Below are 16,165 nucleotides of genomic sequence, written 5' to 3' on the forward strand. Positions count from 1 at the left end.
CAAGAGCATAACTGCAAGGGAGGAAACCTGAATATTTTTCTCCTTAGATTGCTGTTGCTGAAGGCTTTTGCCAGCTCTTACGTGGCCCAAACCATGACTAGGGCATATAGCAGAGGAGTAGGTTTCATCCTGTTGTGTGATTGGAGCATGTGTTGTGTTTGAATTTATACTTGCAAAAATAAGAATAGGCTTTAAAAAAGTTGTGGGAAATGTAAGACACATTGATGGGAAGGGCAGTAACAACCAACTCTGCAGGCCCTGGCTTGTGTCTAAGGGTATTTTGCTGGTGACACTCAGCATCTCTGCTGATTTAAAAGCTGTACTTCCTCAAGGCAGAGACAAAAAGACGTTAGTTAGAAGCAGGCTGTTATTGCAGAGATTTTGTTTCCCCATTCCATCCCCCTCCCCAGTCACAACCTTTCAGAAATATTTTAGGTTTGGGACTTCAGCTGGGGAAGCTTTCCTCTCCTTCTCTCAAGCTTTTGTATGTGTTCAGATTTGATGTGACATCTGGGCACAGTGGAGAGGAAGTGGGGGGTAGGGGGAAACACTGGAGAAGTTTCTTATCCTGCTTGTGCATAATTAAGGAGCATGCCTCCTGGGAAAGGGGAATAAAGGCACCCCAGGTCCTGCCATGAATTACATGACTTACTGCTGGACCAAAAGCAGGCTTGACAGTTGCCAGAAGGTTGGCGCAATAATAGCCCGCCTACCAGCGGGAGAGCCGACCGCTCTCCTCCCGTCGCTCCCAACGTGAGACCCCACTCAGAGCATCCACTTGTCCTCCCTGCAGAAGAACAGAGTCCTGCTCACAGCAGGGCATCGTAGGCAGAGGCTTGTGCCCTGAGGACAAGGCAGCCTGCACTGAATGATGTTTTACCAAGTGGAAAATATCCCCAAGAACGGTGTTTGGAGAAGGGGGGTGGTTATTACAAAGTGTGAAGCTTGGCCTAATGATGGCGTCCTGATGTGGGGTTATTGTTTGAAGATGGAAAATGTGAATAGTTCAGATTTCATTAAATGAACTGCCAGAGATTTTCTGGTTTTGGAAAGATAAGCACATCTGTGATGGCAACAAAATGCTGTGGATCAATCAGAGTCTTGGCACTGGGTTACAGCCCTCAATTGAACACAAAACTGGAAATGCCAAATTCTCCAGTGTTTGTCTCCCTGTGTGCAGACATTGTACAGTAGAAGAGTGAAATGTTACAGCTTAATTGATAGCTACTGTGTGTCTTACAGCAATCTAGAAATCTGCTCTACTATTCTCTACAACAGAAGTTGAGGGCAGACGAGTGCAAATGAGAGTCCACGATAAGACAAGAGTGTGACAAAGGGAAACTGTCCATGAGAAAAATGACACATGGTGAAGTCTATCTTTTTTATTTATGATGCAAAATCTTACTGAGTGCACCATGGTGATCCTTGGTTTATATTGGTCATTCAATTGAGCCCATAAATAATGAAAACTTTTTTACTTCCTAGTTAGATGGGAAGTCATTGTTGAAAGTTTGATTTATTTCTTAGCACTAAACAAGAAAGAAAATTTAACAGGTGTATTTGGAATCACAGAATTCTCCATTTAACATATTGGCTCTCTCCCCCTCCCCTTTTTTTTTGGTCTGTTTCTTTCCAGGTGCTCGATCCTTGCATGTAGTGCTTACGTGGCTCTGGCTTTGGGGGATAACCTTATGGCATTGAATCATGCAGATAAACTTCTGCAGCAACCAAAGCTCTCAGGGTCTCTTAAGTAAGTCTGATGGGATAATTTCTTCTTTCTCAGCCCTGTTTTTTGCTGGAGGTTTCTGAGTTCAAGCTTCCAGTGTCTGTAGTTGCTTGCCAAATCTGTGTTTGATGCAAAGGATTGCTTGGCCTGTTCTTGTTGGAGCCCTGACTATATGTCCATTGACACACAGGAACATGAATTCCCTCCTTTGTGTACAATTTCCACACAATTCGGACTCAATTCCTGCTTTTGTTGCTGTTTTTCCAGCTCTGGGTCCCATGCAGCAGCAGGACCATCAGGTCTCTGTCATGATTCACTGTGGGTTTGCACATGCTTGGCACGGCACAAAGGGCAGGGATGTGCAGCTGTGGGTAGACAACATTAGCCCAAACCCACACAGCTGAAAGGTTTCTTAAGAAACTACAGCCTCAGAGGGGAAGGTTTGCTCAGTCACTCAGGGTAATAGATCTTGTGTGTGCAGGACTGTCACTTCACCTGCTACTGCTGCTTATGTAGGTTCCATTCTTCGGTTTCCCTTTTTCACTTCTCATTTGGCACTATATTTTTTTGGAAGGAAATTCAAAGCACATTCTTTTTCTACCCACCAGTTCTCATACAGCTGTAAAAATTCAAAAAAGGCAACTTCAGTCCTATCCCTCTGTGCATTTAATGCACAGGATAAACTATAGCAGAAGTTTTTACAGTGGTAATGTTTTTCAAAAGTGGTAATGTACTTGTAAAAGGCAAGGTAACTCATGCTTATATGCTGGCACCATGCTCTAAACTGGTCTATGCCAATTAAATTCTTTGACTCCCGTTCTTCACACTACTGCAGGAGCTTATCCTCTTGCACAGTCATTTACAAGGTAACACATGATTTTGTGTTACTGTTACGTAATGAAGGAAATGCTAAATAATAATCTTTTGCAAAGACAAAGAGGTGTGTCTCTCGGTCCCAGGAGAAGAGGTGCTTTATTTTTATTGAATGTAAATTAATGTAGCACTTTAAATTGTAGATATATCCATATTCTAGGATGGCTTTTCTTAATTTTCTGAATAAAGCCCTACCAAGGTACTTTCTCTGTAAAATGGCAACTCCTGTGCATGGGTGAACTGTCATGATTCAGGTGTTGATTTTTTTTTTCATAACTTTGGTGCCTAAAAGCAGTAAATGTGGAACTGGGTATTATGACAATACCTTATGAGCAAGTTAATTTCCCTGCAAGAGTTCCCAGTAATAAGTTCCCATGTACTCACATTAACAGCTGCATTGTTTGTCTCACATAACAAACTGTGGGGATTCTGTGCTGACATTTGTACCCTGACCCTTTGGTATTGTAGGTTTCTTGGGCATTTGTATGCAGCAGAAGCTCTCATCTCTCTAGACAGAATATCTGATGCCATCACTCACTTGAACCCTGAGAATGTCACTGATGTTTCCCTTGGGATCTCTTCAAATGAGCAGGATCAAGGTTAATGCATCCACACTTCATTATAACTGGTTATGCTTTCAACTGCTGTAACTTTGTAGACAAAAATATAATGATGATTAAGACATTTTGTTTTAACACCTGTAGTTTGTTGCAGGGGTGGGGGAGGGTGTTGTTTGTGTTTTGGTGGTTGTGTTTTTGTTTTCCTGGCTTCAGTTCCTACTTTGTGTTTGGTGTCTCTTTTCCTTGTTTGTCATTCCTATGAGGTGGTTATCTCTGTAGCATTAATACAACAGTATATTGTAGTATTTTGACTTGTTTAAAGGAAACTTTTGAAAGCTGCTTTTGTTAAATGTGCTAGTATGGTTAAGTTTGGGTTTTATATCCTCTCTTCCAGCTTTTTGGTCTTTAAATCAGGCTTTGTCATACCATTGGAGTCTACTTTAGTGAGGTATAGGAGTGGGGAGAACTTAGTTAATCTGAATCTTAGTCTTGTTGGGAGTGTGTATTCTGTAAGAGACAAGTACTTCAGAATCATCTGTATAGTGAAGTCTACAGCAGCTCTGATTCCAGTGACATGGTTGTTTAAACTTCACTGTACTCATCTGCAAATCTAAAAGTGCAACAATGAAGATAGGAAGTCTTAAATTGCATAAACTCTTGAGCAAACTGATCTGTTTTCCCCTCTTTACTGTCAGACTGTGAGGAAAGCAGAAAATTTGTATCTTTGTATTGTTTTTGTAATAACCTTTTAAAAAGGTCACAGAGCATGATGGGTTTGTGTTTGTTTCTTTTTTCTCTGCAGGGTCTGACAAAGGAGAGAATGAGGCAATGGAATCTTGTAAGTACCAGCCACTGTATTCAGCAGAGTACAAGAACTTACTTGGCCAGTTGGAATAAAAGTGTAAGAAAAACAAGAATTTTTTTTTTTTTCGATTGCAGCTGGCAAGCAGACACCACAGTGTTACCCCAGTTCGGTCACGTCTGCACGAACAATGATGTTATTTAACCTTGGAAGTGCTTACTGCTTGAGGAGTGAATATGACAAAGCTCGAAAATGTCTTCATCAGGTATGAAAAACAAATCTCAAGGCAGCTTTAGGGACAAATGTACTTCCTTCAAAGTGCCATTCAGATCACAGGAACTGAACTGGTGATTTCACAGCCCTGGCTGATTTGCAGACCCTGCTGAGGTGGTGGCTTTCTTCTGTCTTTGTGAACCAGTCTCTATTAGAAACAAAATTAATTCCAAATTCCTTCTTTGTGTAAAGAGTTCAGTACTACTATAGGCAGCATTTAATTTTCCTTAGGTCATATCAGAACAGTGGAAGATGGCTGGGAAGCCTTTTCCTGTTTTCTGAGTTTATTTGTTTGGATTTTTTTGTGGTCCTTTTAATGGTCTAGTAGTAATTGTTATAATTCAGGGAAGGTTTTCTCCCTAGTTGATTAATAACTCACCATCAAAAATCACCATTATCTTTACGGCTGTGAGAACAAACTGCAATTCTGCTGGAGGTATGTTCCTTGTCTGCCTCTTGTTCCAAGAAGTCTCAAGTACCGCTTTTGAAATACTGTCTCCACTTAACCTGTGTCACATCTCTTGGTCTTTCTCATGGCTGGGACCTGTCTTTCAGTCATGATGTTTCTCATTTTTGCAGCCACTTCTGTCTGTCCTTGGATGCATTGTTGAGCTACAAACTGAAACAGCAGCTTCCAAATTACTTCAGAGTAGTTGCGTATGTGAACAGGTTCAAATCCTATGAGACTCAGCTGCTTAAGGCAGTTGTCTGCTCTTTTTCCTCCTGAGGCTTCTTAAGATGGGGCAGGTGTCTGTGCTTGGGCTCTGTAACGCCTGTGTAAAGCCCAAAGGAGTGCAAGGCTACCCATGGATGTGAAATACAGTGGGGCTCTGCACCTACAATAAATTAATCAACTTAATAGCTGAAAAATGGTTGTGTATGCAAAGCTAATGAACAATCCTTGTTAACTTTGTATTATGAACTTTGGAGCAGTGGATGTAACCTTCTTTACCTGTCACCTCACCAGGAAACCACGCTAGGCTGGCCCAAGAAATACAGATCCATATGAACATAAGCACACAGCAGATGGTCTTGCTAATTAGTGTGAAACAATCTTGCTATGTAGATAATCTTGCAATGTCTCCTTGCATGCTTAAACCTGATAGAGTGTATGAATCTTAAAAAATCTGGTCTTGGTTGATGAATTGTTATTTAGTTTTGTTACCTAAGATGGTGGTAGCAGTCTTGTCAAGAGGCACTTCCTTTCTGTTGGATCTTTCTCTTAAGCACTTTTTCTCTTCACCCTCTTCTTTTTCAATAAGGCTGCTTCGCTGATCCACCCCAAAGAGATCCCTCCAGAGGCCATCCTGCTGGCTGTGTATCTTGAATTGCAGAATGGTAAGTTGGGAAATGTTCTGTCAACCTAAGTTTGGGATACAAAGGGAGGAGGGCAGTAGTCATCATTTGTACTCTCTACAGAGAGCTATGCCAGTGTTTTGAACAATACCCTTTAGGCCCTGCCTCCATGTTACACTGCTGTGGATCCATGTATGTGCACCTTCCCTTCCACAGTTTATTGCCATCCTGTTGTTCCTACACACTCCAGACCTCCTTTGCATTAAATTCCTGTGCTGAAGTTTTCTGTCTTGGTGTAGAAGGCAGCAGCCTTGGATAGCATCAGTAAAACCCTTGATGAGGTTTATATTATAAAGAGGATATGAAAAACTTTCTCCATTAAAAGGCAACCACAACCCAAGTGTCAAGGCCTATGTAGCAAGTATGGCAGTAAAGCTTGTAAACTGATAACTCTCTCTTCCACAATGCTTTCTTTTGAAGGTTCACTTCGTTTGTACCAGGGGAAAGCTCTACATAATGGGAAACTGAAAAACTTGCACTTGAATTCTGCAGTGTGAGCAGACTGGTGCAGCTGCTGCTTGAAGCTGTCAGGGTTGCAGACCTGTGTCCCTTGGCGGGGCACTTCATACCCAAGCATTGTGAAATGTTGTGTATGCCTTTTCCCCTTCAGTGATGTTGCATTGCAGGCAGGCAGAGGATTGGAGCATTTGCATTTGGAATTGAGAATTCTGCAAAACTTTTCGTACAAAGATGTTCCTAAGTTGGGGTTTTGGAAACCTTTATTTCTGCAACAAATATGTACAGAGCAGAAGAGAGTAGAAAGTGAGATTTACATCCCTCACCCTCTTCTACATATATAACTAAAAGAGGCTAAAGACATTTTTTGTTCTTGACAACACAATGGTGCATCTCTTCTGAAACTAAAACTTTAGGGAAAGAAAAGTATGAGGGAAAAATATTCTCCTCAGAACTCAGTGTCTTTTCTCCTGTGATTTTACAAGTTTAATTCTTAACAAAGAGTAAGTTTTCCATGTATACTGGTGGTTATTTGATGGAACATACCTCAAGTTGAAAATCAAATTTTCTTATTTTAAAAACATGCTTTATCCCCTTGGCCTCTGCATTACTGTCTGCAACATCACTATGTGAGGGCATTTTGTGTGAGATCTAGCACCTTACTGTGCACCTGGGAGAGGGAAGAGATGACCTTTGGGAAATTAGAAGGTGCTTTGGCATCTTCCAGCTCTGAGGTAAAAGCTTGATATCTTCAGCTAAGAATGGTGGACTCAATCAAAACTAATTTTTTTCAGATTTCCTGTTGTCTACTGCTTTTCCTATCTGTGCATTTCACTGGGGAAGAAGGACTGCTGGTGTACCTGGCTTGAGCCCAGGGCTGGCTCATGATCTCTGTCCCTGGACAGTAATTCATGTCATAAAATGGTGTTTTGGGTGTTTTAATTGAAAACTTGTCTTGTAGGTAACACGCAGCTGGCACTGCAGATCATCAAGAGGAACCAGCTGCTCCCCTCTGTGAAAACACTTTCTGACATGAGGAAAAAGCCTGTTTTCCAGCCAGTCCACTCAATCCAGCCCATTCAGATGCCAGCTTTCACCACTGTTCAAAGGAAGTGAGGTTGGGCTTTAACCTGCTGCTGCCCTGATCATGGGGGCTTGGGATTTTGTATATTTTTTTAACCTAGGACACCTGAATACCCCAATTGCTGGAGTGTGTTTGTTTATGTAAATTTTTAATAAAAGATGTAAACTGAAAGACTTGTTTGTAAAGGTTATTTCATGAATTATAGGAGGCTAGTACCTGCTTTGAAGGGGAGGGGCATTTTATTTACAAAAAAAAAAAAAAAAGGTTATCCAAGTGTGTAACTCAGCTCTTTCGAAGAGAATAGAGGGGAGAGCAGTGATTAGAGAGAACATTTACCTGAACTAAAGTCCTGCTAAAAGAGCAGTTGAGCTGTTGTGTTGGTTGCTGTTTTGACACATATGTGCCATGTTTGTCCTCAAAAAAGAGGGAGCCTGTTTCTGTTGGCTTTTTTTTGTGTATCTTTGGTTGGGGTTTTTTTTCCCTCTCCCTGGTTTTCCTTTGCCCAACAGAAGGGTGCAATGGTGCAGATACAGAGGAAGCATGGGCCTGGCTATAAGAAAAAAGTTGGGTTTGAGGTGGATTGTTGTAGGGTATCTTTTGGTTGTTTTTTTTGGGGAGGGAGCAGAGGATTGGGGGTGGGGGGGTTTGGGGGGTGGTTTTGTTGGGGGTTTGGGGTTTGTTGGGGGGGTTCTGGCACTTTTTAAATCTAGTTTTCAGTATAGAGGAATACCCCCTCTTCAGTGAAAAAAAAAATTGCCTTTTGCTCAAAGAAAGATGGCAGCATAATCAAGGACTCTCTGGTTACTTACTGTGAGCAAAGGAGGGGAGGAGCCATCCTGCCTTGAGACCTAATGCAGGCTTGGAGCCCAGCAAGGAGCCCAGCACTCCTCTCCAGTCCCTCCAGGGCTGTTTTGTGCCACTGCAGCTGTCCTGATAATCTCCAGGGTAGAGCTGAGCTACCACCTTATTTCCCTGTGCTGCTGGCATTGTACTTTGCCTCCAGCCAGCACCAAGGTCAGTTTTCCAAGCAGCAACTTGGATTTTAAGTGTGAGGGAATGCAGATGTGTCCAGGAGAGGAAGGCAGCAGGACACCACTGGGTTTGTATCCATCATCTTAAAGAAACCAGCTGACAGAAACAGAACAGCAAGTGTATTAAATGATGTGCAAGTTGTGGAGTGAGCACAGATGTGTCTCCAGCAGGAAGCACGACAGCAGCAAGCTTGAGACCTGCTACTTGTTTTAGTGTCAGATAACTGCCTGCCCTGCTTTCCCATCCTTTCAGAATAAAACCCAGTAGCTGCCTTTTTCAGTAACTGCAATGCACCCTTGCCCTCAGGTAGGGGCAAGCAGTTTAGAAACACCAGGAATAAAAAAAGTGCCAGGAAAAAGTAGGTAGTGATCACCTTTCTGAAAGAAGGAAGAAAGGGAGCTGATACATCCTTTACGTCAGAGTAGATTGACTGATTAAATACAAAAAGGTTCAAGATGCTCTCTGTGTGGTCCCGGGCCCTGAATAGAGAAGATTCTTCCCCACCCCCCCCAGGAATGCAGGGCATTCACATGCAAAAGATGCTCCGGCCGTGCCCGGGCTCGGTGAAGGATGCAGTTGTTTCCCAGATAAGGCACATCTTATCGAAGCCCCATTTGCTCCCCCTGCTCCTGTGCCCCGAGGCGGCTCAGCCCCACCGCAGCTGTCCCGCTGCCCATGCCACTGCCTCGAACCCAGGAATAGATGGAGGGACGGACAGATGGATTGATGGATGGTTGGATGAGCGCTGACCACGGCTTTCCGCTCTCATCGTTTACTCTTAACAGAAAGGGAAAAATAAATACTAAAACACATCAAGGGAGGCAGCAGTCAAGAATTTGGCTTGTCCCTTCAATCTTTTTCTCTCAGTTGCTTTTAGTCTCCAGTAGGAAAGAAGTGAAGGTCCAGCAAAGCAGTCCTTTGGTAGAAAAATGGGGAGCATGAGCATCCCAGGCTCAGCAGGGGGCCAAGTAAACACAATAATAATGCTTAGCAGTTTAGTTTGGGCTACTTGCTGAAGGAAAGTGTGTCTGTCCCTCTCCCTTCACTCTCCCCTTATCTCTAGGACCTCCCCTGCAGCCACACACTGGCTCCTATTCCCACAGCAGGAGAAAGGGGGTGCATTTCCTTTTGCCCCACCAGACACCACAAGCCTTGTCACTGTCTCAGGACTGTTCCTGCACCCCTGCTGTTTCTCTCTTCAGAACCTTTAGCTCTGTCCATGACCCCAGTGAAAGGACTGGACAGGACTCATTCAGCAGTGCCCTGAGGCAGCTACTAGTGGTTGTCTTCAGGAAGAGGGCACAAGAGCCAAGGGAATAGAGATTAACAGCCGAAGCTGGACAAACTCACCTGGGCAGCCTTTGTCCCTGCCTCTCCCTCCCTCCCTCCCTCCCTCCCTCCCTCCCTCCCTCCCTCTTAAAGTGATCTCTGTATTCCCAACATGTTGGCAGCTGCTCCAGCAGGAAGAAAGCAATGCACTGGTCAAGGATTTTGATGAATAGAACATAGCATCATGCTGAGAGAGCTCTACAGTTGTACAGGCCCAGAAGGCATCCTGGCTTTGAAAAGCTAAAGCAGCCAGCACTTCCAAAGCCTGGAATCCACCTCCACTGCTACCCATGCTGGGAATTCAGTCAGAGGCTTTAATTCTCAAACCTTACTTGAAGAGCTTCTTCCTATGCTCACCATTTCTTTTCAAACTTTTTCAGAGGTCATGAGGAAAAAGGGCAGCTTTCCACTCACTCAATTTTTGTTGACAGTCTGCCCTGTAAGATGCCAGAGAGACTTATTAAATGTTCTGGTGGCTTTGCTTTACATAGCCATGCAGAAGAACCATTCTTTCAGTGGCCAAGGTGAAGGAAACCTCAAAAAGTTAAAACAGCAAGTTTCTGGCAAAGCGTTGGGGGAAAAAGCATGGAGTTTGAAGCAGTGAGTTCAATATCACAACTCTTTCTTCCTCTTCCATGACAATGAGGACTTCTAACAGCACACACAACTAGGAGGGGCTTTTTCATTTTTGCATCCTGATAAAACAAAGCTTTTACTGGATAATACAGAAACACACACACACAGAGTTGCCGTGAAAAAAACCTCACATTTATTTGATTAAACAAAAATAAAATAAACTGCATAGGAACATTTTAAAGTCCAGAGAGACACTGACTTTGTTTTAAGGCTGCCAGTAGCTGATACATCGTCTCCTTGCTACATCCTTCAGCCTTCCCTATGGACCACAAAGATACATTCAGAAGCCTCCATTAACACAAGGGTTCTAACATTTTGTTCACTTATTCTACATAGAAGTTTGCACATAACCTGTCATGCCTTCTTCTCTGCAGTACTCAACATCTGACAAGCAAAAATTGTATCACTTTTTGTCCAAGTAGAAATGTGATCCTCTTTTTGGACCATGGCAATTCTTGTCACAGCCTGACTCATTTTCAATTAGATACAAAAGCTCTGAGCAGCTCATTAAAAAATGAGCACTGTCTGTCCTCCTGAGATATTTAATTATTATTAGGAGAGCAGCATGACTAGTTACTGAAGTAGAAAACAAATAACAGAAGAGGAAACTAAGAAAACAAATCAACTCAAGATGCCCAACATCCAAAGAGTAACAAGACCAGCCTGGGTCTTGATGCCAACCTGCAGTGAGACAATGCTTCTTGTAAATCAGTAGTGAAAACTTTGTAAGATGGGGCATACATCATACATCTACAGGGGAAGGAGGAAAAAAAGCATGTGTGACATTGGTTTCATGGGGCTGAGCTTCATTTTGTTCAAGGCTTGCAGTTTTTCCTTGAGTTAAATTGCAGGCATGTGTTCCACACCCTCAACTCCTCCAAAGACCTGTGCATAAAGCGAGCAGGGCATGACAGGCAATGCACAGTACAAACAAGAGTCACAGACGTAAGAAACCCCCACCAAGTCAGGTGACTAAGCAAACCTTACAAACTAGTTAAAAACCTCTTAGTCATTTTAGAGAAAAACAAAACAAAACAAAAAAAAACCCAACCAAAAAACCAACTAAAAACAAAACTCAAGAACAGACATCTCTCCCTCTGAAGAAAAACTACCAATTGTCTGAAAAGTACTCTACAAACCTATAAAAGGACTTTATTTTTTAACTAGTCTTGTAGTTCAAAAGGAAGTTACTTAACTACATCAGTACACAGACACTTAACATTCAGTCAGTAAGGCTCTAGGAAAGAGCTTAAAAAATTATCTACCTGAGTTTGTAAGTTGATACAATCATTAATAGAAGGTCTAAGACCATGCAGGTACACAAAGCATTTTTAGAACCATTATTGGTTGAACAATGATGGAAAAAGATGCCAGTCTGGCTTGTTAACCCGTAAGATCACTTAGAGACATCAATGTACATTTCCCACCATAACATTTACCAAACCCAACACAGTCTATTGTTATTAGGGGTCTCCCGTACCCACTTCTGCCACCCCTTAATATGAGCTGGGGAGGAAAAGGGACTTTTTTTTCCTCCAAAAGAGTAGTCTGAAAATATGCTTCTGCAACTCAACTCCACAGGTAAAATGGGGTATGTTTGCATATCACTACTTAACTTGCCTAAAACCCCAAGACACTGGTTTTAAACTGCCTCTCCTGAGTATGTCTGAACCTAAGCTGCCCTCCAGGAATAGGAACTTGATTGCTTTGTCATGGTGGAAAAAATCCCATTGAGTCAAGCAAGCTACTAATACAATCACCAGGTCAATAAAATAAAAAACCAGGACCTTATTCCCGTCAAGCATTTGGTATAACATCGTGTTTACAGCAATCATAACACCAGTCCTCCCACAAACAGGACACATTGGTAGGCATGCATAAAAGTTTTTCTCTTGTAGAGAGAAGACCTAAAGGTCTTAAGGACATAAGAACACTGCAAATGAACATGAAGTATGTCACGTCAGCCAGTAGTGTCATAATACTGAACAAAAGTTTACACTTCCATACCTCCTAGTGAAACCAGAACAAACTCAAAAGTGTTTCAGGTCTCAGTCCAGTTTGCCTGAACATTTGGTTTTATTTACAGATTCTCTAGCAAGGGCAGCTTAATATCTCCATAGGCAGGCAGCAAAAACAAAAGCAAACAAAAGCAAGCAGTCACCATATAGTACACACTTAGTATCTCTGTTTCAATTAAAATGCTTTTCCAACAGGCAGGATGAATCCTTCCCCCAGGCAGATTCTCAACTATTTCCCAAACCTGTCTGATGCTAAATTGAGGTAGATGATTTACTTCTGCAAAGTGAGGTAGAACTTCAAGCAAAAGATAGTGGCATCTCTAGTTGTGCATTTTGTACCACAGCAAACTGGGTTTCAGACTCCCAAGGACTCAAAGACCAAAGGTACAATATTTGTCTAACGCAAGTACCAGTGTTCCTTTTTTATACAGTTCCAAACTGTTTGTCTAAATATCTCTACTTTTAAATACCCTATTACCTTTTGGCACCATTTGGCTTACACTCCTTTAAAAAATAAACAAAACTTTGGCACAGTATTTTTTAAAACTAGAACTGAACAAAGAAATCTTATGATCAAAGTTATGGCAAGATGAGTCTATAAACTTGCTCTCTTCAGAAATCAGTTTTGGTTTAACTGTAACATAACAGACCAGGCCCACTTTCCTTCAATTCGAAGGGAATGTCACATCCAAGTGACTTGTTGTTTCACACAGGTTGGTTATGTCTGACCCTAACATGGGTTAGTTTTCAGGTGTTATCTTCCTTTCCTCGCTTTCTTTAAAAGTTCCAGGTTTATGGGCTTCCTTAAATAAGTTATACTTAAAAGTACTAAATAAAAAGGAGTGAGTTATGTGAAGGACCTCCATTATCAAGTACTGAATCTGCTTCAGTTTGCTACTAAGTTTCTGCTTAAATAATTCTGAGAAAGGACAAGATTGCTTTATATGCTTAACACCCAAACCAGCCACACTGATAGCTGATAACATTTTGCCAAGCTAAAGGTTTACAGAGAGCCACTGGTTTAACCTGGCATAGAGAAAATCCTTTGGGAGTTCGAGTAGACAGCTCTGTCCCCCACATTTGCTGTTCCCCAACGAAGAGGCACACACTCACTTTACCCTTCTTCAGGCCATTTCCCCTAGTTAAGAAGGTTGCTCTGAATGCTTGTTTGGTTTGCAATCCAGCTTCCAAGCTTTGCTTTTCCTCTCTGCATGCATGCATGTTAAGATACTGGGGCATTAACCTGAGAACATGCATGGAAAAGCAGAGCAAGGTTTGAATCTCGTTTATTACTTTTCAATAAGCCTCTATGGGGCATCTAGTGTTGGCATTGTATATTAGCACTACTTTTTTTCATTGCATATAAAACACTCCATTTTATAAGCTACACTATCACTTTTCAATGAGACCAAGTGTGCTTAGCACTATCTATCACGAAGATAAGAAATTCTTTTGGGTAGCTAAATAGTAGTGTTTTTAAAACGAAAAAGCTCCTCAACACATGAGGTCAAACACTCAAGGTTCAGTTTGCAAGTAAATCCCACTGAGTTAAACAGACAGCAACTTACAAAGAGTTTAAGTCATTCCTCTTCCTGACTGAGTGGGGGGGTTGTGCAATGGCTCCATTCAAAACAGCAAAGGGCAACTTCAGTGTCTGTCACCTTCCACCCAGTGCAGGCTGGGGGGGTGTAAAACGTTCCTTCAGTTCAGTACAATCCTGACTGCACACTTTTTTTCTTTTTTTTTAATGCCTGGAAAAACAACTCCCTTCTAGTCCCAGAGAAGGGCAAACCCCACAAGCATTTAAGCACAAGAGCATTTCTAGGACACTTCAACACTGTCAGCCACTCTGGTCAAAGTATTTAGAGACCTGGCATCTTCATTAAGACACGATACGATAAATGCAAGGACACTGCAGACTAAACATTAAAGCTTTTAAAACCAGTATTCTTTGGTATCTAGATCTTACAGGCTATTAGTTTTCACAGCCCAAGCTGCAAATAATTCTTGGGCTGAATAATTCAAGACTACCATGGACATCTGTCACAACTGTAGGCCACCCCCAAGAAGGGAGGCGTGTATACAGGCAGAACTTTCAAAACTTGAAGGTAAACTAGCTCTTTCTCATACATGTTTTGTGTGGCCACAGAAATTTAATGACAGACACCTGTATAAAAGATTATCCTTTCAAGACTGTTTTTAAACCATGCCATCCTAAGATTAAGCCTAACTGAAACACACTGCTTTGAAGAGTTTGCTTCCTCGAGGCTTTGGCTGAAAGGCAGCACAGTTGTTTTATCCCATTTAATTTAGGTGGTTTCCTCACCCTTCTTTTGAAAGAAGTTTTTCCATCTCATGAATCTTTCTTGTCTCTTTCTGGTCCTTTAGTTTAAGCCTCCTCTAAAGTGGCAGCTCTCTCTGCACACATCATTGGTATTTCTACAAAACCCAGAAAGTTAACACTCCTTGGAGGGGAAAAGCAGCAAGAAGGAAAGTGCACCTTGTGATTTCTCACAAACTTGTAGAGAGCCTTTCAACCTCGGGTCACTTTTGTGCATGGTGGCTGGCAGAGATGAACCCTTTCCTTGAAGGGTGGTTAAGGCTCTTCAGACTTTTTGACAACGATCACATTTACATTTCAGAGATCTTCTCTTGCAAACAGTAAGGTAAATCCAACGGCATTTCCAAACCCAAGGGTACTGACGTGAGTTTTTCCATCGCAGAGAGCCAGAAGAGCCCTCTGTTCCCTGCTTTAAACAATTCTTGTTTGCCAACACCAGAGGGTGAAGCTACAAGTCTGTAGAGACCATATCTGCATGAACAGCTAAATGCAAGAAGTTAAAGAATAAAACCAAATCCTTCCAGGGACTCAAAGTCACATTTTGCTGAAGAGATCTCTGTTCTCCCCCAAAAAGTTTCTGCTTTTCTCAGAACACCTGTTTTCTATATCCCCAAAAGGGCAGATTTCCCCCTGCCTCCAAGCTTTTAAGGATCATATACATTAATTTTACACAGAATTCTTTGGTACTGCCCTGGGGAAAAAAAGCAGCAAAGTTTCACCTTGATGCAGTTTGCCTTTTGCTGGTACTGGTAACTCTACACTTGGATCTGTGGTCAGAGATCCTGCAGCAGGGAGCTACAGGCCCACCCCACTCACCCTAAAAGCTACAGTAGATATTCCCAAAATCTTCAGTCCAGCTCTTTGGGGAAGCCAGAAGATAAAAAACACAAACAAAATCGTCACTGATAGAGTTATTGCAATCCTCTCTGAACAAAAAAACCTAAAACAAAACAAAGCAAAACAACTGTTGACTTCTCCAAATCACACCCTGAATCTCCAAAGCTGTGCTTATTTCTTACTTTTGGAAAAAGGTACCACTTCAGTTCTAACAAATTCAAATGTTATTCCCTTAAAGTTTCTCTACGGGGAAGGGCAAAAAACGCTAAGTTATTTCACAAGAAAGTAAATCAAAACGGTTTGATTTTCCCTGTTTTAACGCTCCTCCAAACCTCTTCTGTTATCTGGATTAGAGGCACTGATGAAAAGAAACAGTAACTTTTTTCAAACTAATTTAGCTTTCAGGCAAAAAGGGATAGAAATGAAATTCTCAATGACAGGATACATTAAAGGAAGCCTTGTTTTTTATCTAAACTTTACAATGAGAGTACTAAGCCACTAAAATGAACAAATTTGGTTTAAACTTAAAGTATTTTTGTGCATTTTCATCAGCTTCATTTTGTGCTGTTAAATTACTGTGTTTCAGTAAAAAAATACAGAAATGCCAAAAAAGATGCAAACTTGCTCTTCCTGGCGAGTGAATCCCACTCACTTTCATAAAACGTTCAAAATTGTCTGGGAACAAGATGCTGTGCTCACCAGTAAATCAAACACACTGAGGTATAAAAAGGAGAACAGGAAAAAGTTCTCTGCTGCAGCAGCAATTAAAAAAAAAAAAAAAAACCAAAAAAAACCCCCCAAAATAACAACAATTGTCCCTCCCTCCCATGTCCCCACCCACA

At 41.8% G+C, this 16,165-nt stretch overlaps 1 protein-coding gene across 1 annotated transcript in view; it reads left to right on the plus strand.

Annotated features, from left to right (window-relative positions):
• The window catches only part of CNOT10 (CCR4-NOT transcription complex subunit 10), a 33,548-nt gene extending 26,247 nt beyond the window's left edge, over window positions 1-7,301 (plus strand). The window contains exons 14-19 of the mRNA XM_033065718.2: window positions 1,637-1,750; window positions 3,068-3,198; window positions 3,962-3,997; window positions 4,099-4,226; window positions 5,497-5,572; window positions 7,008-7,301. Of these exons, the coding sequence (XP_032921609.1) occupies window positions 1,637-1,750; window positions 3,068-3,198; window positions 3,962-3,997; window positions 4,099-4,226; window positions 5,497-5,572; window positions 7,008-7,162 (640 nt within the window). The 3' untranslated portion in view covers window positions 7,163-7,301. The remainder of the gene's footprint in view (window positions 1-1,636; window positions 1,751-3,067; window positions 3,199-3,961; window positions 3,998-4,098; window positions 4,227-5,496; window positions 5,573-7,007) is intronic.
• Window positions 7,302-16,165: the final 8,864 nt, after the last annotated feature.

Source organism: Catharus ustulatus, chromosome 1 (genome assembly GCF_009819885.2).
Source record: "Catharus ustulatus isolate bCatUst1 chromosome 1, bCatUst1.pri.v2, whole genome shotgun sequence".
NCBI lineage: Eukaryota > Metazoa > Chordata > Aves > Passeriformes > Turdidae > Catharus > Catharus ustulatus.